General features: G+C 39.9%; 1 protein-coding gene across 2 annotated transcripts; it reads right to left on the bottom strand.

Moving 5' to 3' along the window:
- Positions 1 to 601: 601 nt before the first annotated feature.
- Positions 602 to 26,296, bottom strand: LOC109469335 (glutamate receptor ionotropic, kainate 2-like). Of its 2 annotated transcripts, none has more exons than XM_019767842.1 (17): positions 26,072 to 26,296; positions 24,625 to 24,783; positions 11,976 to 12,227; positions 11,314 to 11,492; positions 10,142 to 10,201; positions 9,674 to 9,823; positions 8,732 to 8,884; positions 7,547 to 7,654; positions 7,141 to 7,251; positions 6,745 to 6,945; positions 6,207 to 6,445; positions 5,688 to 5,826; positions 4,183 to 4,362; positions 3,460 to 3,688; positions 2,720 to 2,865; positions 2,424 to 2,528; positions 602 to 1,732 (listed from the first exon to the last, which is right to left on the bottom strand). In XM_019767842.1, the coding sequence occupies exons 1-17, from the start codon at positions 26,151 to 26,153 to the stop codon at positions 1,532 to 1,534; spliced, it is 2,694 nt and encodes an 897-aa protein (XP_019623401.1). In that variant the 5' UTR covers positions 26,154 to 26,296; the 3' UTR covers positions 602 to 1,531. The 2 variants fall into 2 exon arrangements, with proteins under 2 accessions (XP_019623401.1, XP_019623400.1); XM_019767841.1 differs by lacking the exon at positions 5,688 to 5,826 and adding an exon at positions 5,489 to 5,627.
- Positions 26,297 to 26,904: the final 608 nt, after the last annotated feature.

Raw genomic sequence — 26,904 nt, 5'->3', positions numbered from 1 at the left:
TTTTCAGAATGTGCCGACAGCTTTATTTTCTGCTGCAAAGTGAAGACATGTTGATGGCTCACTCCAGCACGTGGATGTGTGAACGATATCTCTGTATCATGACGTTGATTTAATTAGATTAGCCTCCTGTACTAATGGAAACCTCGCCTGACAAGAGAACTTTTTGATTGCACAGGTGTATTATATATAGGGCAGCCGCATGTACAGTGATGGATTATTTGGATAAGCTGTGGCCTTCCTTTGCTTTAAAACTCTAAAACCATACTTTTAGCGGATATCTTATTCAGGTAGCCATTCATCACGAAGCAGTAACAACACCGGAAGGGGTACTTCCTGAAAGCCTTTGAGCTGGCCTTCATCAATAACTTACTTGACAGCTGTTCAAACTTTAAGTCACACACAGTCGTAAGAATACCAATAGTTAGCATTGGGACTAAACAAAATCAAGCTGGATGTACATGTTCCAGATATTCAGTCTTTATTCTTATCACAACGAAAAGAAGAGCACATACAGGGAACCTTACTCACTGTATCTTCGACGTATATTTACTTATTTACAGTTTAAGACACTTGTAAACAACACGGTCGAGCGTACCGAGTGTTATTCTCTCATAAGACAACAATATATGAGGAAAAGTAAGTGGAGAGCAAAGCACATACAGCTAAATAAATGTACTACAAGTTCTGTGTGTGCGGATCATTTGACAGCTTAGCCTTCAGTAAATATAAACAACGAGATACCCTGGTATTTTCTAAGACTAACCATCGGTGGACGGACGATGCACAATACAAAAAATATATAAAATCGCTACTATTACACATTGCTTTACTTAATATATGTGGCCAATTAAAAGAAGTAACATACTGGGTTGCAGTAACGTTGATATGTCTCTTAGTAGTCACTGGTGACAAATTTGTTAATCACTTGCAACCATTTACAAAAATAACTGCATTCACAGAAGTTCCTGTATACAATTTCATCCTTACAATATACGTTATATTACCCAAAAAAAGTCACAAATAGCATCATGGTTATAATGATGATTATTTTTTTTACAATAAAAGGCATTGTTTTAACCTGCTTCTTAATGTCAACCCTACTACTACAGAGAGTGCTTAGTATCCCTCCTTGTTTAATGTTGATAAAAATTACAACATTTTTGAAAGTCTTCGTCAACAAGACAGAGTCAGCGCTTTTCGCTATTGTTACTATTTATCCCGTTCATACCAGTGTTTCTGGTTAAACTGTACTGTGATATTCTAAGGGTTGATTCAGATTTTTTGACAGAATTCAGACTGAGCAAGATTTCAAGAACCCTTGTATGAACTATGAACGCAAAGGACCGACCCAGGACCCACGACTGTTATGTTCGAAATCTTATACAACTTTGTCATAAAATCAAACGATTTAAAATGGCCAGCAAAGGAATCATTTAAACTTGTGTGTATTCTAGGGACCACAAGCACTCTTCGTTAAAATATACAAGCATTTCCCTATTGGCTGTTGCAGGAATTACTCAATACAATAGGTCTAGAGCACTGACTCTTTCTTGCTGACGACGTTGCCGTTAGAATGCACGATGAACGATGCCCGCCTGCCGAGGTTGTGGGTGCATGGTGTGAGGTCTGGGGGCGGCTTACAGCGGAGACTGCCGGATCTACTGAGAGGCTCTCCCTTCTTGCAGTTCACAGCGAGCCGCAGACCCTTCATTAGTTCGTGGCACCTGGTGCTCTGTATTCAGAGGAGGGACCCATGTGTATGAATACGTACACTGCACGGAGAGTTGGATTTACCAATGGTAGTAAATGTCATCTAAGTCGGGTACTGTTTACTCAGTACTTAACAATGCAAGTGAATAAACGTCGATTCCAATCTAACAATGTTAGTAAATGAAACTTCCAGAAACTTTAATACTTATTTACTACCATTGTAAAGTAGGGTACCGGTTACAAAAGAACTTAAGCCGACCTAAATGACATTTACTACCATTGGTAAATGCATTGTAGTGCGTACCTATCAGTCAGGCCTTCTATTATGTAATATAAATTTGAAAATCACATCTTATAACCCATACAGTGGGATCAACAGAAGACAGAGAGAACAAAGAAAACAACGGCATGAGGAAGAAAGTACAAAGTTCAACATTGAAAGAAATGTGCAGTACCTATAGAAGATTCAGGTCTCCAATTTCAAGTACGATTTCAGAATAGCATCACTGGCCTGTTTAAAAGGCTTGAAGACAGAAACAGGGAAAGAAAGAGAAACAATATAACAAATAGCCACCAACCAAAAAAGTACAAACAACATATATAATACGATCACCTTCCCCAAGGAAGTAGAGAAAAAGAGTTTGATTTTTTTAAATTCTTTGATGACACAGAATTTCGCATTTGGAAAGTTATTAGACAACAATGTTACTTACCCCAAATTTCTTAGCGTCCTGTTTTGATTTGACGATGACTTCGAGCACTGCGATAACTGTGGACAACGCCAGGCCTACCATCAGGACTATGAAGATGCCCCCCACCTATGCAGACAAAGCAACGGTATGACCATCTCAAACGTCGTAACGGCCACAGCACAATAGCGCCTCATGTCGACTTAAAATCTCAACTGCAATTCTTCTGACGCTCCCAGATAGATGCGTATTGATTTCCTATAAGGCATTACCATTTGGAAATGATCCAATCAGCAAAATTTCGAGAGGAAGGCATTTACCTGATCCCACTTGAGACTGCTAAAAAACCAATCTTTCTCCTCGGCAGGGCAGCTGCCTTTCCACCATTTCCGGTACAGTTCCTCCAACCTGCCTTGCTCCTGGAGACTCAGAATTGCGTTCGAGATGTCGTCAGTAAACGGTGAACCTGGAAAAAAAAGATCGAATAATTCATGCATTCTTCAGTCAGGATCCCTGGCGGGCCCCAGTGTCGTATCCTATAGGGGGAGGTGATTCACACCTATTTCTTTACCATACTCATGCAAATGAGTAGCTTCAGTAATGGGCTTCCTCTTGGATAGGACGTTAAACTTGAGGTCCCGTCCTTGACGACTGCTGCATATGAAGCATGCTTTTAAGTACCCACCGTATTTCTTGATAAGATTCGGGATCCGTTTCGTGCAAAACCGTGCCCGGAGCGGTTCTGAATAGTGCACGCGTGTTCAGAATCGTGCCCGGGGCAAATATATGTTCTTAGATACGCAGAGATTATTTTGATAACCGTGCCTAAGCCTAGCCCTAACCCAGTCAGACATAGAACTAGATTTGCACGGTGCTGTATACAATACGGTCAATCCAAGAGTGGCTTGAACTTCACAGTCCGGTGTTACGCATCCTTTACTTACAACACAAAAAGTCGTGTGTAAAAATAAACGAACAACCAATGCCATTTAAGTGATCCTTTCAGCGTTATATTTGAAATACGCTATATATATATATATATATATATACTATGCCGTACCATTGGGTGTCCCTATTCCATATCCCTTTGAATCCAGTGGTCCACCTATCTGGGTCAGATTGCAGGATTTTCTTCTGACGTACTCGTTCATAGTAGACTCTAGGAGAAAGGCGTAGTTTCCGTTCAGAACTCTGAGGATCCCCTCTTCCACGGTTTTGGTGAACGGGCTCGGCTCGACGGTATTCATGAACGCCCACATCTTCTGGTAGGTCGGCACCTTTGAGTTCTGCTAGGATATTAAAGAACGGCAAATCGCCAGTTTAATGAGATGAAAACCATTTTTCCGAATAAAGACGATAGTATACAGTATATAAATGCCAATGAATCTGAAACCATAAACTGTATAAGATTACATGAACGTGTGTACAGTACATACAAGAATGACACATATCTCACCAGGGAATCCAAACAACAACAATGATATCGTATAATAGAATATAAAAAATACCCTGTGTGCAGCATGCCTTACTAGAAACCACCTCTCTATGTCTATGTTTCTTCTCTTCGAACTGGATATATACTGGTGCATCTTTGACTCATTGTCATAACGTCACTCTTCAGAGAAGCCATGTGACAAGTCTCACTGGGTTAGTCTATTGAGGAAGATCAGAGTAACTCGTCGAAAGCTCTAGGTGAGAACCATTCTTGAAACAGAAGTTTAAACTTAAAACACTGGTGTGTCTTTAAATGTATCAGAAGATGAAATTATTTTTTTCGTAATACCTTGAAAAATGTCATAGTTGTACCTCCCTGGAGGCAGCCATAGTGGATCTGTGTTTGCGCGGCCAGGTCTTCTGCTGATTCTATAGGTATGACCATTCTCTCCACCGTCAGGAAGGCAGCCAGGTTAGCCGTGTAGGACGAGATGATAATCAGCATGAAGAACCACCAGGAACCCATCACCTAGCGGGAAGATATGTCAAACTTAACAACAACATAAATACAATCATCAACGAAGCAACAGATCATGCACATTGAAGACATCGACAGCAGGCATACATAATACATTTGACACAACAACCGTAATGTACACGTTCGGTAGGGATGTTATGTTGCTGGTATTACATTATGTTGCTGGTATCATATTGTTGATAGCGCACTGTGTGGTATAATTTAGTTATTTTCTAACACTCGTAATTATCTGGAAATGTGGGGAATTAATCAAGTTCGGTAATACCATATTAATGATACGTGGGTGGAACACACACCATAATGATTCCTATTCGTTATCCGTTTGCTTCGTAACTATGTACCAATGTCAAGCCCTACAGCTCTACTGCTCATATTAACTAATGATTTAAAATTCTAATCTATGTTTGCGAATCTTTGTTTCAAAATACATAATAACGCAAACAAAATGAACCCATCTATCATTTAAAATGAGTATCTTTTGATGAAACAGTATTATGGAAATAGTCATTGCAATATTTACCGTTAGTTTTTTTATAACAATGACGGATTGCACCAAATTATAAAGATTTACCATATGGCTTGCTTTTAATGAACGCCATTATTTACACTATTTACGTTGGCTTAATGTAGGGATTATTTCATGATCTTCGACGATATCAAACATATGCTGCACGTTCATTTATTACGTTAGGCGTTTTAGATTAAAAGATAAAACACAATTATACAAAAACACAATCTTATATAATACAGTAGATAGAGATCAAAGCTGAAAAGATCCATAGATTTGCAAGATCCATTCAACAAGGACAGGAAGACCTACAGTGGAACTTTCTCAATGGCTAGACTTTGAAGACGTGGATGAAGACTCGGGTGACATAATGTGAAACATCGGCAGATTTACAAGGTACAACATGAAGCAGCCAGCTGGCTTCTTTACTTGGACGAACCATGCATCGATAGAGGTACGGTAAATTGTAGCCTGTGACACAGTGGAGAATGGAGTGAAGTTCATAAAGAACTGACAGGGTTAGAAGAGAAAGCAAGAGAGCATGCAACACAGGCCATGCAGATGAGACAGTCATTTATTTCCATGCCAGTGGTCACTCATCGAACTCACGGTCCGAGTGGAGACTGCTCTTGGCAAGGATTCAGAACCCTGTTGCATGAAGGCACCAATGTTGTACCAGAAACTGTTCAGAAGTGTGAAATTGTTCTCCTCCACATTAGAGTCCGGGTTACACGGATCCGGATCGTACCTATAGAATGATAGAATCAGAAGAGCAGTTAGACGTCGTGAGAAATCTAGACCCACTCACCATCTTGGTAGAGGCAGCCCGTGACCACATATCTGAGCCTTGCTGCATTAAAGCACCCAGAGCGAACCACAGGCTGTTCATCAAAGTGAAGTGGTTCTCCTCCATAGCTGGCAAAGACTCGAAGGGGTCGATGCTAATCCTGCAAAAAATCATGTCAAGTATTCTCTTTTTTTTTGTTCAACTGTTATTCTTTTAAGTCTTTTCCCGAACGGCGAAACCCCAGGAGTATAGCGCTTGAATATGTGGATAATTAATATGTTGATTTTGCAATAAACATTCAAGTATCAGGAAAGTAAATTTTATATGTATATTCTCTTTTTTGTCAACTCCCATTCTTTTAAGTCTTTTCCCGGACAGCAAAACCCCAGGAGTATAGTTCTTGAATATATAATTAATATGTTGAAATTGCAATAAACATTCAAGTATTAGGAAAGTAAATAATAGAGAACCAGAGAAAGCGTCACTTAAATTGCTACAGAAGACAATTCTAAAACGTGTGTGTTGAGTTCTGTTACCTACCACTCGTATGGGGTAAATCTTGCGACGAAGAACAAAACCCCGCTGACGCCCACATACGCCAGAAGGACGTACAGCCAGATGTCGTAAGACAGCGGCGAGAGGAAGGCGAATAGCCTGTCCTCTGTCTGAGGTTTCCTGTACAGGATGCTGATGCCTACGTTCATGAACGGCTTGGAGAAATCGATGACCCTTTCTCTACTGGAGGTGATGGTGAAGGGAGCAACAGCCAGGTCGGCTCTCTAGAGACAATTCATTACAGTAAGAACATTTGCCTACAGGACTATAAAATAAAAGGATACAAAATATACAAATAACATAATACATTTGACCGACTATAATTGTAAATGACAAGATTGATGCAGAAAAATGAATTTAATGCCAATAACAGTGGATAGTTTTTAAAAGCATTTTATTAAGATATTAGTCTACAACCTAGCACTAGATAGATTTATTTACCAACTGAATGGTATTTCGATATTTTAAAGAATTTGAATTAGCTACGGCATGGTATAAAAGGTGCCAGCAAAGATCTACGTACTCGTTCCATGAGCTCCCGCACCATTCCATCCCAAACGCCGTCTTCGTTCTCAAAGCCGTAATTAGCGTCCGGCACCAGTGAAACCCTGTACTTGAAGCCCAGCATCTTTGACAGCTCGTCCAGAAGGTCCATGCAGTAACCTTCGAACAGATTATCTCCTCCTGACGTCCAGTCCCGTTTGAACATCACGAATGGCGGTTCCTGTTGGCAGATGGTGTTAGTTCAATGCTTAGAGCAACGGCATAAAGACATCAGTACATCAGTGAATATTTTGATATCGCACTGCTGGGCCAATAAATTATACATAATACCTCCTGCTTAGCACCGTTGGGCCAATACATTTTTTTTATAAAATATGAAAATGGTTTTGTTTGCTACGACAGCTTAAAAACTTACCAATCTTGTGGTGACGGTAAACGTGCGGTTCCTGAGGGATCCTGGAAGCAATGCTGCTCCCTTCTTCTCTTCTGTCATGTTCAAACCTTTGTCAGGTGTCCAGAAACCCAGCTAAAGGAAAAGAAACAGGTCAATTCTTATCAAGATTATCTACCCGTAACCTAACCAAAATGACCATTCCATCCCAAATTCCTCTTTCTCTTAAATAAATTCATCTTGAAATCTTAAAATCTCTAGTGCAAAATACACCTATACAAAATCTCAGTGCATTTCATAGTAAGAGTGAAATGTAAACATCCAACACTTGCTAATGCTGTGCAATCAAAAATGATGATCTATCAATAACATTGAATGTATCTTTCAACATGTTATCAATATAACAATTACTAATATCGCTGCTTTGTACCTTTTGTGCCTTTGACTGTTCCCGTACGTTGATAACGTTCAGTTGGAAAGTCGTCCTTCTGCCGTCCTTGTCAAACCCTATTGGCCCCGTCAGACCCTGAATACTGACCTGGAGAAAAGGTTTTCAAAGATTTTTAGCCAGTTGTCAGTTGCAAGTGAAATATATCTTGATATAAGATCTTAAATTCATCAAGAATACATCACATACAAGCATTCCACAGTTATTCATATATACTATAGACTACTGCTGCCTATAGGATCAAGGATAATGGCCGTCAGGCAATACTCCAAATCAAGACATCAGCGAAATACAAAACAATCTTCCATGCCGGCTAAGTGCACGGAATTTATGACTATAATGTCCATCGTATTGCTGCAGCTTTTGTAAAGGTTATAAAACTTTAAAAGGACAATCCCGGACCTGCCAGCTCACGTTCGATCAAACCATAAAAGCTCATCGGGTCAAGCACCTTTATTCTCCTTTTTCTATACCTTCGTTCTAGATCGTCGCTTTTATCATTTATCTTGTGACTCGGACGTTTTGGACAAGTTGTGTGCACATACCATACAGCAAACGACAACCTCAGTAATGTATTCCAACTACCCAGCTCAGCATGGAGTGATATTAACGGAACTTTCTATTGACTCCTACATAAAAGCTATTATGATGTATGCTGAAACAATTCTTTGTAAAGACGCTATAAATAGAAGGTAGATAAAACCATCTGATGCCTATAGATTGATGGAGCACGGCGTCGTTCTTTGGCTTTGATTTTACTATCATGTTAGTCTTTACATCTTTTTCTTTTACAATTGTGGTTTTACACAATGGAAAGCTTTATCACTACGCTATGACAAAGTTTACTGTCTAGCTATTTCAATTTATTAACATTTTCTTCTTGCATCAGCTGTTAAAAGAAATGTCTAAAATTAGTATCCATATTAGCATTTCATTCCAAACATTTTCTGACAGAAATATCTCGGTGTTTTATCGAGCAATATTTCGGAGAGGGTTGAACGACATTTTCAGGTATATACGCATGACGGAGTACAAATTGCATTCTGACTTATTATAATAGGTTCCACAGCAGATACAATAAAAGTAATGACCAATCATCATCGCCAGGCAGCGCGCTAGTCGTGATTTGTCTGTACTTTGCGTTAATCTGCATTCAGATCCACCCACCTTCTTCAATTCAGCTGTGAAAGCCTTCCCAAGAGGCCAGGGATTTTCCAGCTCACACATAATGGGGTCCAGACGGATGTTTTTCTTTCTCTGAAGGCTGGAGAGAGCGTGTGCGATAACGTAGACGGCATCGTAAACAAGGGCCACAGACGTCTGTGGTTCGACAAAACGACAGAGTAAGTTTAGATTGTCTGCAAATGGCAATAAATCAGATGGTCGTAATAAGAATGATGCCATTGGTATACCCTCCCCTTTACCCCCAATTGTATGCTGCAAGACGAACAGCCGCTGCTCCAATCAAACAGACATGGCAAATAAAACGGCATCAAGCTATTATGGCAGCGTTCCTCAGATGACCGATCAGTTTGCGTACCTTATTCCTAAGGAGTGTGTACGTTGAAAATAAATTGATTTCTTTGACACATGCTATTCTTGCCAGAAACAAAGTTAGAAATCAAAAGAATGGGCCCTTTGGAAAGAATATGTATCCACACACCACTAAAGCCAGGTAGACTGGGACGTGTAGAATTACTTCGAAGCCACCATCGGGGAAATGCATTGGAGTAAGGTCGTATACTGGGTGGTCAGGAAATTGATTTTTGTAGGGGAAAAATGAGCCGTCTGTCTTCTCCTCAGACAGCTATATGCGGGGATTTGGCTCTCCGCTTTCATACTTACCGTAGTATGAAATGAAATTCACCTGACATGGTACCGTTCAGCAAAGTAGCGGACGGTAAGGATGGCAAATAAGCATTTAAACCTAATGTACTAACCAATTGCAAGCTCAATACACGTGCGTACGTTGAACTTTATTGAGGAGTAGTTTGCACCATTTCCTACATCATTTGTCTATATAGAATACACATCATTAGATTATACTATATAATGAGAAATTGTAAATGGAGTTACGCGTTAAATCCAGGGGCATAAAAATGGATTTACCGGCAGTTTGAGTGGGTCCAGGCTTGTACTGTTCTGCCAGTCACTCCATCTGTTGAGTATAGTCTGGACCTGTGGCCGGCTCCTGTCCAGTAGAGTAAAGGACGTGATGTTGACCTCAGTCAGAGGTGGCAGTCGAACTATTTCCATATCCTGTTAACAAAAAGGGGAACTTAATATCACAGCAAACCATTTGTAAAATTTTTGTTTGTATGGCAAGAACATTTTGTTTGCACTGCCAATTGATTTTATTTGCTTGACCTCAGCTGATGGTTCCAGGATGGCTGACACGTGGCGTTATAAAAACAATGGGGGTGACCATTGATCAAAAGTAAACACAGTACGCTTTTGCTACGCAACACTTGTGATCAAAGGCTATATAATAGCATTGCTCTATTGCGTAGAGAAGAAAAAAGGATAGACATATATCAGTAGTTATCATTTTGTTCATTTTGACGAAAGGCTACTCACCAGTGACGTCACAATGTAATGGTAATACTTGCTTAGCATCTCCATATTTGGATCGGCAGCCTGTAGTATATGAAAACAATGCATTACATGATTTTTCATGTTTGTGTTCCTCTTAATATCTTTCATATGAAAACAAACAACAAAAAAATAAAGTATTGAACCTTCGGAGAAATGCTTGAATCATTTCTAGTGATTCTAATAATCTCAAAATCAACATTTAAGTTGTAAGTTTTTTTTGGGGGGGGGGGTCGACCAATTTGTGAATAACATTTTCTTTGTAACTCTACAGCTATTCACTGTCTAATAGTTAAGGGAACGACCACATAATGATACGCAATAAAACTATGCATGCCATACATGTTTTTTCCAGGTAGAAATGTAAGGATTTAGTTGAAGCTGTCTCCTACTGACTATCAAATCCAAGGTCATTTTTGTTTTTAGCACAATTATATAGTTTTGCAGGGGATACGTAAAACATCAACTCTTCAATTTCAAAGGTATTATGCGATTCATTCGAAAGCCATCAGTTATGACTTCTCGTACTAAAGACGACATATATCTGTCAGGTAAGACATCATGGCGTCTCCAGGTCTCGCACTCAAGATTATGTACTGAATCGATTCACTATAGAGTCACAGGAACCAGACAGAGACGCGACAAACTTCAACAGGAGATTCGGGGAACTTCTTACCGACGCGACATTGGTATAAATTTTACGGGCAATTTGGTGTCAGGAGACTTGCTCTCTGTAACTGGACCCGCTGCTACTGTTAACCATAGATTTGGTTTGTCGGTCAGACGGTCAGAAGATATCATACCGTCAGTTCGGTGATCGTGTAACAGTATTTCATTGACAGAGCTGCATTAAGACACTTGATACTTACGTTGATGGAATACAAGAATACAAAACTAAAAGAAAGCTTCATTCCAACTAAATTTCGTGAGTGGCAATCTTGTCATTGTTTGAGTACTAGTGTTGTAGGTTTTTTGTATAATGGATTCAAACATAGAGATTCTTTATTGACACAACAAAAAAGTACAGGGACTTTTGTATGGTCTTCTACAACTAAAGATCTAACAAAGCTATTAGTAGATACATGTGTGGATAACGTCATCCTACGTACAGAATATATGTACGCAATTGTATGTGGATGTTGATAAAAACAAATTACCTGTTGTAGGAATGTTTCCAAACTAGAGGTGCTTAGGTCCAGAACGATCTCGGTTGTTCCTGAATTTCGGATTTCCCTCAGCACGTTGCGAGAGTCGCCCTTCTCTACCTGGTACACCATCACTTTTAACCGCCGCCGCTTGGCTGGTGCACTGAGCAGCTCCTGGAGACGAACTAAGGCTGGAGAACAAAATGCGGACAATTGTGATACGTAAAAAAGAAAAAAAAAGTTAAAACTCATTCTTGTTTCTCCTCTCTAGTCTTCCTTCTTATTTGATTTAGCTACACCCCAATTAAAAACGATTAGAGTGTGAAAAGAGATTACAAAATGTCATAATTTGTACATAAATATCAATCTCCAATTGGCAGGTCATACGGTGGCAAGGCAGTATCCATTGGAAAGATGAGTGTCCATTAGGTACCGATTTTTAAAAAAGTCATACCAGAGGGTATTCTGTTCAAATTATATGATTTGGTAATCTCCACCTAGGTGGCCAATGGATACTGCCTCTGCTTGGAGATTACGCAATTATATAATTTGAACAGAATACACTCTGGTGTGATTTTTTAAAAAGATTAGCAATCATGAAAAAGCCATTAAAGTAGATTTAACATTCAATAGCATTTACTTCTGAATGTACATGTTTAACTGGGCAAATTTACCTTTCTTGTCCTCATACACTAATGCCACATCCATCCAACCGTTCTTGTTCACTAAGTCGACAATAGCTTTGCCGAAGAGTGATGACTCTGGGAACAAGCTGACAAAGAATGTGTCGACGTCACGCTCTGCCATCCAGCTGGTCTCGATCCCAGGCACATTGAAGCGGCTGCTGACTGATCTGAGCGCAGAGAATGTCGGTCCTGATGACGTCCGGAGTATAGCAGGCACTGGTGTCGATAACATGTTGCATGCTGTAACAGTACCACAACAAATTCATTCAGTATGCATATCGCAAAGAAAAAAATACCAGAAGACTACACTGGACGAATTACGTTCCATTGAAATGCAAATCAACGGAAACAACATGGCGGTCATGAAAGTAAGTAAACATTTTACAGGTTGTTTTCGAAAGGAAAAAGTATCGTAAGAATGTTATGTAAAGGCCCGGTCACACTGGGCGAACTTTGCCGGAGCGTTCCTTGAACGGTAGGGACGGGGACCGAATTTCGACAACGCTCGTCAACGCGCCCAAAATGTGGGGGAAATAATGAAAACACGGGCGTTGGCTTAGCGGTGTACCGCTGAAGCCGACGTTGCTTTAGCGTTGGTTTAGCGGTAGGGAACGTTGGTATAGCGGTGACGCAAGCGTTGGTATAGCGGCGTTCTGCGCATGCGGTTTAGCGGCATACCGCTTGTGACTACGGAGTTGAACGGATCGTTTTGTAGTAGTACAAGTTCTGTTCTGTGTGTGGGGGGGACTTATAGCTTTAATAAACATCACTTTGTTAATCTATTCTTGACTACGTTATTTAATTAATAATGAAAATAAAACTTTGCAGATTGCAAAGTTCCCCTGTGACCCCAATAAAGTGATTGCCCGTGTGACCCTTCTTTGAACATTTTACGTGTGGCCCCAAAATAATTGCACACTAGTGCACCAATCATAGCAAGTCTCTCAGCATCCAGGGTGATACAGTTTTACTGTAACTTCGAGCAAATTCGATATAGATGAGGCCTGAACTCAACGGCAGCTCGATTCCAAATGAGCACCTGGTCCATTTCTCACCGTACTTATAGCCAAATTCTGGTCCCGCTCCGACACCTCTATACCAACGCCAAACCAAAGTTCATTGCCGACATGGATCGCTGCTTCAACGCCTGACACCGTTCCATCAACCCCGTGTCCGCTCGTAAAACGCTTGCAACCGCTCCAGCGAAGTTTGTGCAACGTTTGTGCAACGTTTAATCGCCGCCCGGGCAACGCTGGCGAAGCAGCGGTGGTCAAGCGTTCAAGATTTCTGCGTTGGCCTAGCGGACCCAAGCGTCCACGAACTTGCGTCTAGCGATGCCAAACTTTGACTGGGCGTTGGTGGAGCGGGGGTGAACTTTGCCTGAGCGGAAAATTCCCCCCTCCTCACCGCTCGCAATATTTTGTGCAGCTCAAAACTTTCGGAGCGGTAGGAGGGCCCCTCCAGAAACGTCAGCGGTGGCCGGGCGTACACGGCGTTGCTTTAACGGGGGCCAACTTCTGTTTAGCGGTGGTGAGCGGTTTCGAGCGGTGATGAATTTTATTCACCGTTCTAGCAACGCTCCAGCAAAGTTCCGCCAGTGTGACCGGGCCTTAACGTGGAAACATTATTGTTTGTTTTAAGAAAAAAGAATACTGTTTTACGTAAATATAATGGTGCATAATCTATTGATATTGTGCAAATATTTGAACTAAATGAACTAAATGAAATCAAGTACATACTTTAGTAGTAGCAAACTTTATTGGGTAGTGCTCAAGCTACGAGGTAGCTATAGTTGGTATAATGCGTGCTGTCCAATACAGTGATACTAACCATACAAGGTAGGTAGGATTTGAAAGGCTTATTTGGTTGTCCTTGAAATACAAATAGAATTTGGTTTGATGCAGATGTCTTCCGAAAGACTCAAACTCTGTTTGCATATTTTTTAAATGAAATCAATGTTTTCAGCATTATATTACGACAACTATGTTGTTCCGGGCTTCTGATGCTTATTCAATCTCCAGTACATGTGTCATGATGTGACAAATCGATATGCACACGATGAGGAGCATATGGCGGCAAATAGAGTTGCATATTACAACCTTTGTTAGAAGTACCTACAACAAATATATATTTGAAACACGCTACGCACAGTATAAAAGGAAGCCATATTCAAATTCATTGTCTATGTAGGCCTGCTTAATTCTAGTATAGAAATATATTGACATCGTATTCTCCAAGCAGAGGTATTGGTTATTTTGGGGGTGTTTTTATCCTTTTTTTCAACCAACCTAACTGTGAAAAAAATCCACTGCAAAATAGAAACCCCGATGAAAAAGCTTAAAAACACGCCAAAAATAACCCAAGACCCAAACCTCTGCTTGGAGAGTAAAACACAGCAAAAGGAGTGTGTGTTACAGCAAGAAATACATAAACCCACCAAAAAGAGACCAGGCATAAACTTGCATTTATGCAATACTTGCAGCTGGTGACGTTACTTTCTTGGCTACAGACGTTACAAAATCATAAAAGCACTCAAAATTCATCCCAGAGCGACAGCATAGTAACGAAGAGTTACGTTTCTTTATGTGTAATAAAAAAACCTGGTGGTATTTTATTCCCACAGGGCGCCCCAATGTCCGGATAAGGGACCATAAAACTTTGACCTTGTCATCTTCAAATGTATGGCTATCGAGGCCTTTTCAAGAATGTCATATGTTTCCTAGCGTAATTATATTACTATTTTAATTCATAATTTACTAATCATGTATTTCACAAAGATGAAAGGATATATTGAAATATGTATCGACTTTGCTTCTGAATATGACAAGGGTATTTTATATTCCAGTCTCATACTTTAGGCTTTTATTTTGCATTAGCAACATGGTGAGTGCAGTTTGGTCGGTGTACTGGGATAGAAGATTAGCGCATTGGGCTTTGCTGATACCTTTTAATGGCAACCTAAATACAGAGAAGGAAATAACTGTGTATATAATGTCGATATCCTAAAAGGGTCGAATTATCTTTGAATCAGACGTACCTTGTGCCAAGAGAGGTGACGATATTGTTAAAACAAAGAGTTTTGAACGAACAATGCCGGAACGATATACTAATGTTATAGTAATGTCGTCGATGCTTTCGTACATTCATATACTTTGATATAGCTAAAGTTGTGTCTTAGTCTCTTCAGATACCAGTTGTTGTATATGTACAAAACTTCGAAAACGTTACCAGACTGACACGGTTAGAATTGCCCATAAAGTTTCTGACGTGGGTGCCTGTAGCTTCTAAGTTGGGCCTTTGCCACGATATTGCACATCTTCAGCGACATGTACATGCACATGGTATATCATGCATCAGCGATAAGGAAAAAAAAGCATTTCCATGGGCGGCTTACTGCAAATGGACTTAGCATTAAGATACCAGCATGAAAAATGAGTCCATTATTCCCAGGTAGACAAAGCTGATGTATGGGGGCTCTTAGCAGCATATCTCTCTTCAGAATCACACTAAAAAGTAGTAATGTTTAGAACCACGGCTAGAATGATACTGTAAGAATTACATATGGTATATTGGATCCCGAGTCGCGTCCCTGTGGCATTACCCTTGCTCTCGTTTTCTTTGTAATTGCCTTGATATATGACTGTGCCCGAGTAGTCTTATACTGGCATTAGATTCCATTGCAATTGCTTTTATAATATACGACTTTGAATCATGATATATGGTTATGTTTTAGACAGGCCTATGCCAGCTAAGGATCAGTAGCCTCCATTAGAGTCGTTGCTTTAAGTGCAGACGACAACGTCAATATATCTAAGGTTGAACTTCTAAAGTCTACACATACTATTGTCCACGATCGTGTATGTATGTGTGCTGTTTTTTTTGCGATGCATCGATGAATATCATCATACTATCATTTTTTGATATCATGCAAGAACGAATGTACAGTAGACAAACTATGTAATTATGTTTCCAAATGTTTCAAAAAGAGAGAAGAAAGGGCAACTAACAGTAGATGATAGGTAGTATATAGTATTGTTGTATTGTATAGATTCTTAGCACTTTGCATTAGAATATAGCGTACCAGTATGAAATGCTCATGCTTTTGCATACTGCATACCCTCTTGTGCATTTAGCCCATCTGGGCAAGAACATGCAATAAAGATTCATATCATATCATATATAGTAGAGTGGATTCAATCCTTGAGCTAACCGGCATCTTGCACACAGCAGTCAACCTTCAGTGAGACATATAGAGTCGCACATTTCCCGTTTAAAACTTTTATCCAGAAATTTTTGAATCTAATATTTATTTTCAACACCTGGAAACAATATGTCGCGTACTGCACGGTTATCTTTCATTATCATTGTTTGTGGGAAATTCGGTGTATCGTATAGTTTCATTATGTGACCAATAGCTGTCACTTTTTTGTAGTGCTAATTATGTCTCTGTCTGCACAGTACAGGAAAACAATTTCCCAAGCGTTGAATAAGTTTCTTGGCAGGAAGATTGTACCATTTACTGACTGCTACATGTATGCCTTTCTGACAGCAGCCACCTGAACATTTGCACGCAGTCGGCATGTACAATTGCTATTAATAGCCAAGTGCAACCTAATTAAATTGTGCCTGTATGGTAGAGGCTAACTACCCTCAACCCTCTATCGTGCATGCACTGCCACTAGAATGTGCACGGTTCATGTCACCGATTCAAGTTATAAACCTCTTACTATTGCTCATAAAAATCTTACAGTTGCCTTATGTTAGATTGATGTTAATTGGGGGCATAAGGAAGGAAATAAACACAACCTTTTTTTATGGACGTATTCCTCCCCGTTCCAGTGGCTGAATGTGTTATGTAGGTAGCTGTTAGGGAGGTCATGTGTTTAAAAAATTACGATCGCTCACCCCCAGCATTTACTTAGAGAACTATTGACGCCCACGATTCAAAATGTCAACTTTGTCCAAGGAGACAGAACTGACATTGAGGACAACTCAAGAAGGAAGGCATTCATCTTGGGAATTCCTCAAGAACAACTCAAGTCTATTTTATATCGTTTATTACATATTATGCCATCCTCTTGAAATCCAGCTGTGATGTTGCATGCATTAATACACATCATTGATTTGGACCAAATCCGTTTAACATATATCATAACAGGAAAATCAAATGCCTTTGGCGTAAGGTATGATGATACTAAAAGTATGTCTTCCAGTACAGCGTTTGCTACTTCAAAACAATTAAATTTCAGAATACATTATACATGTTAGATAGGAAAAGTCTACAAACTCAATTAGTTGCAGTAATGCATTTTGTTCCACTGGTTCATTTAATGATGCCTAACGCTGTCCATACTACAGGGAATATCCACTGACCGGTTGATGATCTATACAAACCGGTCCGCTGAGTTGAGTGATTTATAGAGGAATTCTTCTCTGCCAAGTTCCTTTATCACCCAAATACAGCAGAGCTTGCCTTCTATAGATAGCAAAGCTGGAGTCGAGGCATAAAGGACCTTGGTGATCCCGTGGTCCATTGAGTGGCAAAGATAGATCCCAAAGGACATGCCACCCGAAAGCCCATGCACGGGACTTATATAAGACAAGTTTCTCTATGCTACAGGCGTACAGCAGAGAACGACCATCAGAATTTGTTACTGTCAGGCCTGAAGCATTGGGCATCTGTCCGATCACGACGTAAAGAAGAAGTATTTTCGATTTTTATACGCAAACGTTCTTTAGAAATTCTATCACGAACTTGAAGCGTGAACTTAAATTCCTTCGGGTATACAAATGCCTTCACATTCAAAGGAAATATCTTGAATATGTTAAATGTGCTTACTTTGGGGATTACAGGTAAAGCATTAGAATATTTCTTGAAATGCTACGTTTTTAAAAATGACACGTGACATACTTGAGGTATTGAGGTTGACGTTACATATTAAATATCATACAACTGCTTGAACTTAAACTTTGCTAAATATGGATATTGAATATAACGTATCTTTGCAAGAATGTTCATCTGTGTTACTACAAGTCATTATGAAACAAAGTTAAACTTTAACTTTAAGGTACCTTTTAACTTGATAGACCATAATATTATTTTTGCATTGCCCGTCACACCCAGTAACATTAACATAAGTTTGAAGAACTACAAATGTCAAGTACGCACTGTACCAGTCATTATTGATAAGTATAGGACTTATACAGGTCTTTATCATCTAGAATGGTATTGTGATCAAAGTAAATCACGTCCTTGGTACTGAATGGAGCTACCTGATGAATTAAACCGATAATGTGCCCATTAAGATGTAAATGATAACGGAACTCTAATCTATGGGGTGTGTTTTATCAAGAAGAATAACCCAGGTGTAGTCTTCAATGGAGCGAGAAGGGTGAAGCATGACTCCAAGGCTTACATGTTGATTCAATTAAGATAAGGCCAATTGGGTGTCGCGTTGAGTAATGATTGCCTTCTCCGTGCCCCTAGTAATCTAGGTAATGACATAAGTAGGCACTTTTACAATAGTTTTACAAATCGGGAAAAATATTGCTTTGTAAATATTCATTATTTCAATACCAGAACCACGTCCAAGGTCAAATCAAAAGGTAACAGAAATTCTGCAAGGACAGTTACGGGCGAAGTTTCGCAAGGTCAAAAGTGTCGATAAGATAAAATACCTGATTGACAATAGAGGTGAAGGCGTACATGAAAAAACCATTAGCCTAAGGAGAGAATGAGGTACACACAGTTACTCTCTGACTTTTTCTCACGAGCTTGTCTTCAAAACAATACACCGGAGCGCGACCAATAATGTTGAATTAAATGCATTATCGACTAAATTAATCATAATCTTCATCAATTACTGGTACACCAAGTTGGTAAGTTGCCAGGTGACTAGACATGTCATTATAACCCTAAATCATGTAGCCTCTGACTGCTTGAACAAAAAGAGGACCTTGGGATGTAGTGAAAGCAACAATCAATATCTATCGACTGTCTCCAAAGCAGCTGTCAGCTGCAGGCAGATGAACTTGTAAGGTTTTTGCCGGAGCGGACAGAGCCATTAGTTCGATCTTCACGCACGTTAAAACGGCATTCCAGTACACCAATAAGACAAAATCGTTGTTGATTGGATTATCAGAAAACGGCTATTGCGTATATATCATGATGTGGCGTAACAGGGGAAGAAGCTACGTTGTCTGAGGGTGGGTTTGATTAATATTAAATGCATCTGAGTAGAATTCTGCAACAAAATCTAATGATAAATTTTCATTTTGAATATAAGGCGCCGCCCTGCTTTCAACTGCAACTGTATATTTGACACATTATGAAACAAAATCAAACTCCAACACCAATCATAGGATAATCAAAAACTTGGTTGTTCAGTTATTGCCAATTTCTAGAACTTTCACATGAGCCCCGGTGTGAAGTTCTTTGGAGGTATGTAACAGCCGTCACTGTTCAATGAATGCTGCTAGGCGATGATGCTTTCATAATGTTTCCAGTTTCCTTGCGTTCTCTAGTAAGACAGTGGCCTGGGGTGCCCATGCGAATGTTCTCAGATAAATTTTTTTTAAGTAGATCTAGGACTGTGTTCCAGTAACCCTTTAAAAAATTAATAGAACGTTAATTTTCCCAAGGTAAAACTCTTTGCAAGGGCCATTGTAACATAGTGTCACATTGACTCTAAACAAAGTCCTGGTTCAGGCAAAGTTGTCGCATTACAATAACTATTTTGCTGGTTAAGTTCTTGTCTAAAAATAAGGAAAAAAAGAAGTTGTTCAAAATAGGAATAGTATTGAAAATACCAGACACCGTGGCTGCACGAACTGAGAAAAATCCATTATTTTGGTGACTTCCCTTAACCTTACGTAAGGTTTTGGGGTCAAGGATCAATATTCCTCTGGTATTTCCGGGCTTCGATCGCTCTTCACGTTCAGTCCAACAATTCACAAGCCGATAAAGGTAGACCTGAACTATGTACAGACAGTAGTTTTCTGCACGTGCAAGGTTAGCAAAGATAGCCTGGGTGTCATCCGATTTGTAATGGCTTGTAAAATTTGTAATTTGGTTGCCGTTAAAAATCGGACACCTGCCTTAAACTTCTTATACTTGAATAAGATTTCTAATATCTAGTACAGTGTATTGTTTTGGACATTTTACTGAATTCATTTACTTATAACAAAAATTATTTGGAAAAAAGTATTGCAGTGGCTGTGCAAGACTGGCAGCTAAAATTATCCCTGCAGTGCCATTTTCTTATAAGCCTCAACTGACTCAAAATCTGTCTAGCATAAGTTTATAACAAACGGGAGCAGTGGACGACAGTGGAATACTGAATTTAAACACAGCAAATATAAAGAACAAATGATCTTTCAAAATCTTGCATTAAGTGAAGTAGTAAATAGTTACCTGTTCGTTTAAAAAGGAACCTGAATATTCTTAGTATGTCAGTAAAATGATGTACTAGTATATTTTCTTTCGTAAAGGGGATGGAGAATTCGCGAACACGGCCAAAATAGTCATGTGGCTCATAGTAAGTACATGTAGTACCTCTTACTCTGTGTATTGCAACATGTATGCTCATGCCGTCGGTTTCTGGCACCAAGTCAGATATGTGGTACCCACTGTTTGAGTGGAACAACAATTCGTGGTCAGCAGTTCACGTTTCATAGTCAGGCGGGGATTCATTTTTGACACCAGCTCTCTTAAGTGCAGGAATTTCTGGGTCTATTTTGAGCAGTCACTGTGTAAGAATCTCGAGGCATAGCGCATAAAGAGATCTTGAATAAATACGGGCCTCACTGACTTCGTAATAATTTTAGCACATATAAAAAACAAGGCATGTTCATATCCTATAGTAATTATGTTAATTCATACCACAATTCAGAATCGATTTCAAGAAGATGTAATGTAGTGGTATATTTTTTTATTATGTGTATTAATTGCATACTTTCAGTACTTCATGTCAACGCATACTATAGTAATAATGAAAACATGTACAGATGCATTTTCAGAACATTGTAATATAGTTAATCAATCAATCAATCAATCAATCAATCTTCAGCAATCGTCAGAAACCGATATAGTTAGGTCAGCGCAAAATAAATATCACACTTGCCAAAGATACAGCTGGTATATAAAGCAAACTATGCTAACATGACCCCCCCTCCACTTCTTGCCCAATTTTGAGTCCTTAGACAACATAATAAAAGTATTGCCAATGTTAAAATAAATGCTTGTCTCATACTTAGCTCTACCAAAACACTCCCAACATTTCCACCTGACAGGAATACTCATTTCCGTTACTGGATCCCGAGGGTATTTTGCTCAGTATTAACCTCATTAAGCTAGATTGTCCCGTAGAGGTTAATCTGTTACCACATGCAGACGTGACCAACACACAGATAGCCTGGCCGTAAAAGTTTGAGTGTGATTTGAAGTCCATAAAGGTCATGTCCAAAGAAATGACACATTGCAATGTCTAATATTGCATGATATCTTTTTGGGTCTTTGCAATTTAAAATGTCATTTTTTATAAATTGCATCTAATTGATCATTAGCAAGTCGTAACCAGATGTCAGTTAACCTTCATATTCTTGCAAAAGAAACAACCACATACTAACATCGTTATCAATGGCCCATTAGCTCTCTTGTCTTTAACCTGCTTTAACTATGGAGTACGCATATTTCCGACATGTTTTTCATTTCTATAGTTATGATAAAATCTGCCTGTCATGAGTGAACAGAAATCGCTGTGGTGTTAACGACCCTACCTCGATGGATTTGAACTCATAACGTAATCCAATCAATGAGTCATAGTGATGCAATCAAGAGTATGTGGGAAGTAGTTTGGTAAACTGATTACTTCCTAAATGCCGCCTGAAAGTCTGTTCCCTGTCGACATTTGAGGTATCGAATAGATCCATTCGCAATTAATCAATCAATCAATTACTAACCTCACTGCGACGAATGCCAAAATGGGTGCCGTATTTGAATAACGAATGATATCGAATGCTTTCAGAAGTCTACAGTTGGCCATAATGTATGGCATTGTCTTACTGCACTATAACAGCTTTATAAGCATAATTAATGAAAAATATAACAAACATCTTTAAGTTTACCTGGAAACTAGTTCAGAGATTAAACCATTAGAACTACCAGAGGCCCAATAAACCTCCAAAGCGCTGCTACCTATATAGTAAAACAAAATAAATCTTTACCATTCTCATTAGCTTTGACAGATATGTGATTGTTTCCACATTTAATTATATCCCCGGCGATAAGTAGAGTATTGGAAATCGATAAAGATATGGCTGCTTTTGAAAATGACATTAGCCTACATTTTGATAAACAATATAAATTCAAATAAGCTACAAATGGCCTGCATTTGGGGAAAACCAATACTATGAATTACATGTGCATGAAACTAATGATTGCGCCATTCTTTGAAAGGAAGACATCAGAATTCTGTAGGTTGTTGCATGGAACTTAACTAACACTGGGATTGAACCTATAAAGGTAATTCGCCAAATGTCAAAATAGTTTGCTCTTCATATTAAGCACTTTACTAGCGGGCTGTTATCATATACATAATAGACACTAATAATTTTATTCTAATGCCACTAAAGGTCATCTGAAATTACATATTCAAAATTAAGAACATTTTCGTCAAATATAAAATCAGAAAATAAGAGAACAATAATACCCGCTTCTACCTACCAGTAAGTTACTAGATATGTAAAGGTACTGAAAAAGAGCTTGCCTGAAAACATCGTTACCATCTATTTCTAGACATGAGTAGTGTTTGAAGGAATGCATGGATGTGATTAATGGTGTTTTGTGTTATCGTAATCCACATTTATGTGCAATTTAAAGGCGGAGGAAATTAACTGGTCCGTCTGCGTTTAATTGTTTCAAGGATAAGCTAACAAAATGTATCGTCTATGGGTGCAGTCTGTCTTATTGAGTTTTACTTATAGCAATGTGTATCTATTCAGTTTTAGGTGCATTGTCTCAGTTGAATAAAGATTTGGAGGTTTAAAACTGCCTCTGTAGCCCCTGAAGTCGTTCACTACTTAGACTGGAGACCGGTTTGCAAATGACAAGTTATATAATTACGAACGGTAGATCATTATTCTCTTTTACAATATAATATAATAGAGATACAGTAACTATATGAGTTCCGAATTGACTGTTACTATAGAGAAGTATCATCACAGGCACAGCATTGAAAGTTTTCAGTTTGACAATGATTGGTCTATGCTAGCACAAATACATAAAACGACAATATTAGAGTGTTCGAAATTCACCTGACATAGAGATTCTAGGGACCTGGCTAGTAGAAGGACTGCTGGAAGCATGTTTAGGTCAGGCTAGGTATAAGAAAAGTGTATTTGCAAACTTCTCCCGCCTGATGTAGACATTTGTTCCCGGACAACAGATGGTAGGTCTCTGCGGTAGCCGTCTTACTGACGTGAGTTTGACATTGGATATCTGAACTCATCAGAGAACAGCTCGCACAAGATGCTCCGGAGGCAATTGACCCTATTTATGTCCCGTAGCGGAGCTAATGCCGCGAGCTTCTCTCCAGGCACGGCTGAAGGATCTGCCCACCTGCCCTTAGCATTTAGTGCCGCTATCAATACCTTCTATCTGCTCACGACTCATTTGTATTAATTTGACAGCAGATATGAACGAAGGTTAATGTAATCATGTTCTGGCAGAATCAATCAGGTCCCCGGGGCAGACTGCGATGAATGGGGAGGGGGGTGGCGGGAACACCAGAAGGATGGTCAGATAGTCACACAACAAGTGCGTAAATTCAATACACATGTACTTTCGTAATAGATACACCTTGTGTTTTGAAATTTCATGTTTTAAAGATGCTCTTTTGCCTTCACCGTGATGTGCTTTCTACCGCAATAGAAGCAGCAGAACTAGTGGAGAAAAATGGTTAAGTACCGATGGAAATTATGTTGAATTGACTTACGAACCTGGCAAAGCTATTACTTGCAATAAACAAAAACAGGTGTACCATACATGACATTAAACTTAAAGTTTCCTAGTTTGGTGTCACATTATTTTGATTCTGATCCAGAAAAGAGTAATGTCAAATAACAGCTGACGTATGGTTGGTATCATAGCTATTCCAGTTAATTAATTTCTTTGGGATAAAACATATCGCCTATTGTTCTTTAGAATACGCCACGTTGTGAAGGCGAGAAAATATGTTGACTATCATTTTCCCTGGCTACGCAGGTGAATATCTGAGTCGGTAAGAATAGCCTATCCAGCCGTTCACACACACAGCAGGAAACCCGATTCCATCTGCCACATGGCGGGGATGATTAAGCTCCTTCCTGACCGTTTTGACGTCCGCGTACATCACAGGTGGAGTCAAAGGACGCTGTCAGGATGAAACACGAGACTTTTAGGCAGATTACTCCGTCCGTGAGGAACAGGCTGTCAATACTCGACTTATCCGGTGGCTACTTCAGACCGGCAGTCCTTCAACCTGACGTTTCCGTCATTAACCAAAACCTTTGGTGCAAGGCGCACTCTTAGTACATCTTATTTATAGATTCTGAAACTCTTGTTGCCATCTAAGCGAAGATATTATTAAAGCAAGCGTACCTTGTGTTGCTGCAGTGAAACTGTTGGAGCTGGAAACCTGCTGTGTGTTGGAGATAAGCTTGGTGTTGGGGAGAAGACTTTTGATGGAGTTAATGTTGCTGATTGCGTACCGAACCGCCAGGTCCTCCCGCTGGGACTCGTTCCTCTGCAGCAAGCCTCCTGCAAAACGTGCCAACAAGATTTGTTTTAGACGTAATGGAAACCCTGCGTTGTTTCCAGTAATAAAGGGGGTGCTTGTGCCTCCATAATGGTTATCTCCAATGGCTGATAAATAGCTTCTGCTCAGTATCTTCGATTTAGTCGGAAAATTTCATTTGCGCTGAGGGTCTCTATTCTTCAATCAACATTAACATCCCGACAGAGGTAGAGGGTGCTAGTGGAGGGTGAAGTACAAACCAGTGGCGTCCTCTAAGGGAAATTCGATAGCAGAATGGCACTTATGAAGTCGAGAACAACACCAAGCATCTGTCTTGTTTAATACAACACCTACGTCGTTCAATACGATATAGTTTCACATATAATACCACCTTTAAGATAAAGAACGTCCGTTAGATGAGAGAACAAAATATTGCCGCACCATATATGGGAAGGACGTTAGTGTTAGATTATTGTTATGGTGTAATGGACCCATGCGTACATCAATATAACGGCGTGGTATCGAGATTTCATTTTGTCATGGAAGCATTATTCGGGAAATCAGATTGTAAAAATAACTGGGGTTGGTCCTACTGCTTCTTTTCTTTGGCTAGCGTTTGGGATGTCTTTTCCTACTGGAGTAGTGACCTGTACATAGTTTCATCTACCAAACACTCAACCCCCCCTCCTCTTTTTTATCACAGAATGGGACGAAAGGTCCTGCTATGGTGCATATAAACAAGAGGACCAAAGCCAGATTCTTTTCCCAAAATGGTTTACACTAGTCTTACAGCTGTAGTGGGATCGTGTGCAGGCCTTGTTTAGGAATCGCTAGCTCGCCGCTAATAACTACTCTTTCAAATTTTGCGGACGTCTGTATTTTAGAGAGGGTTGTGTGGATGGTGCCCTAGGAAGTGGGGGTATTTAGATCGAGAGGATCTAGGAGAAAATAGCAGTTTCCTATGAGGCAACCAAAAATACGGCTGCACATGGAGTATTTAGATGCATGTTTTATACCGAGCGCGATGTTTGGCGCCTATGCCAAAAATTGTACAACCTGTCACTCAAGACTAACCGTAATCAAAGGTGAAATAGACGTCACTACTGCTTCCCCGGTATGATAGAAGTAGTTGGTTTGGAGTTGAATGATATTGTCAAAGAGAAGTAAGTCAAGCGACTCTATACGATAGCCTTTAAGCGTCCCTACGGGGCACAGCTTACCCCTTCACGGTCAGGAGAAAATCCACATTTAATGGGCGGACGATAACAGAGCTGTCTAAATGCAGCACTAAAACAAATCGATAGAACTCACCTATCGTAATGGTGTCCGCAGACGACGCACACGTGCGGAAGAACGCCATAGTTGACGCCAACATCAGCAACACCACCGCCATGTCTGGTGAAACGTGTCCTGGTCTCCCCGTACGTACTCTCGCCTTACTACGAACAACCGAGAGGAAACGACGCCTCTCCGCGGCCACTCTGTTTACTACAACAGATGACGACAGACGCCGGCGGAATCAGCACATGCCATGTGCATTAGTGCAGGGCTCTTATCGCCAGAAATGTTCAAATACGGTTATCAAGGCACTTCGCTGGCGTGCTGGGAGATTTCACGCACACGTCACTTCTCAAGAAGCTTTATCTGTTGTTAGTGCAGCTGAACATTCGTGACTCGCTCTTTTTTATCGACAGGAATTCTTCTGACACACTGCACGACGCCAATGGTTACAATAGAATTTCACAAATCCTGTGCGTTGAGTATCTCCATTACAGGAAATATGGACACAGGAAAGGTAGAGTTACCAAAAATGTGCTAGATAAGTACAACTATCTTCACAGAAGTTACTACTCCGTAACATTTTGACATTCTAGATTCTGGCGTGGCAGTAGGCTTGCATATGGATCACTGGTGGTTCAGCTATCCTTATATCGTACTCGTAAAATACTCAATTACTCTACTCCGGGTGAAACATTGCTGAGGGAAAAGTCGCTGCTGTGAATGCGCAGCCAACGCTCTGATCATGGCAGTCGTGTCGAACAGAATCCAATCCTTGGTTCAATAGACAGCGGGAATGCTGCTCCTTTCACAGAGAGTGGTCCTTTGAAAGCCCGGAGAACTCCCCAACATCAATCTTCGACCAC

This window comes from Branchiostoma belcheri, unplaced genomic scaffold (assembly GCF_001625305.1).
Source record: "Branchiostoma belcheri isolate BF01 breed outbred unplaced genomic scaffold, Haploidv18h27 scaffold20, whole genome shotgun sequence".
Classification (NCBI taxonomy): domain Eukaryota; kingdom Metazoa; phylum Chordata; class Leptocardii; order Amphioxiformes; family Branchiostomatidae; genus Branchiostoma; species Branchiostoma belcheri.
Note: the sequence above shows the minus strand (reverse complement) of the source record. Positions and strands in the feature narration are given on the sequence as shown.

Coding starts and splice junctions, on each gene's coding strand:
- LOC109469335 (XM_019767842.1), bottom strand. CDS start 26,153: ATGGCGGTGGTGTTGCTGATGTTGGCGTCAACTATGGCGTTCTTCCGC. Junction 12,228..24,624: donor TTTCACTGCAGCAACACAAG/GTACGCTTGCTT, acceptor GTACTGTTACAG/CATGCAACATGTTATCGACA. Junction 7,655..8,731: donor TCACAGCTGAATTGAAGAAG/GTGGGTGGATCT, acceptor CCTTTTCTCCAG/GTCAGTATTCAGGGTCTGAC.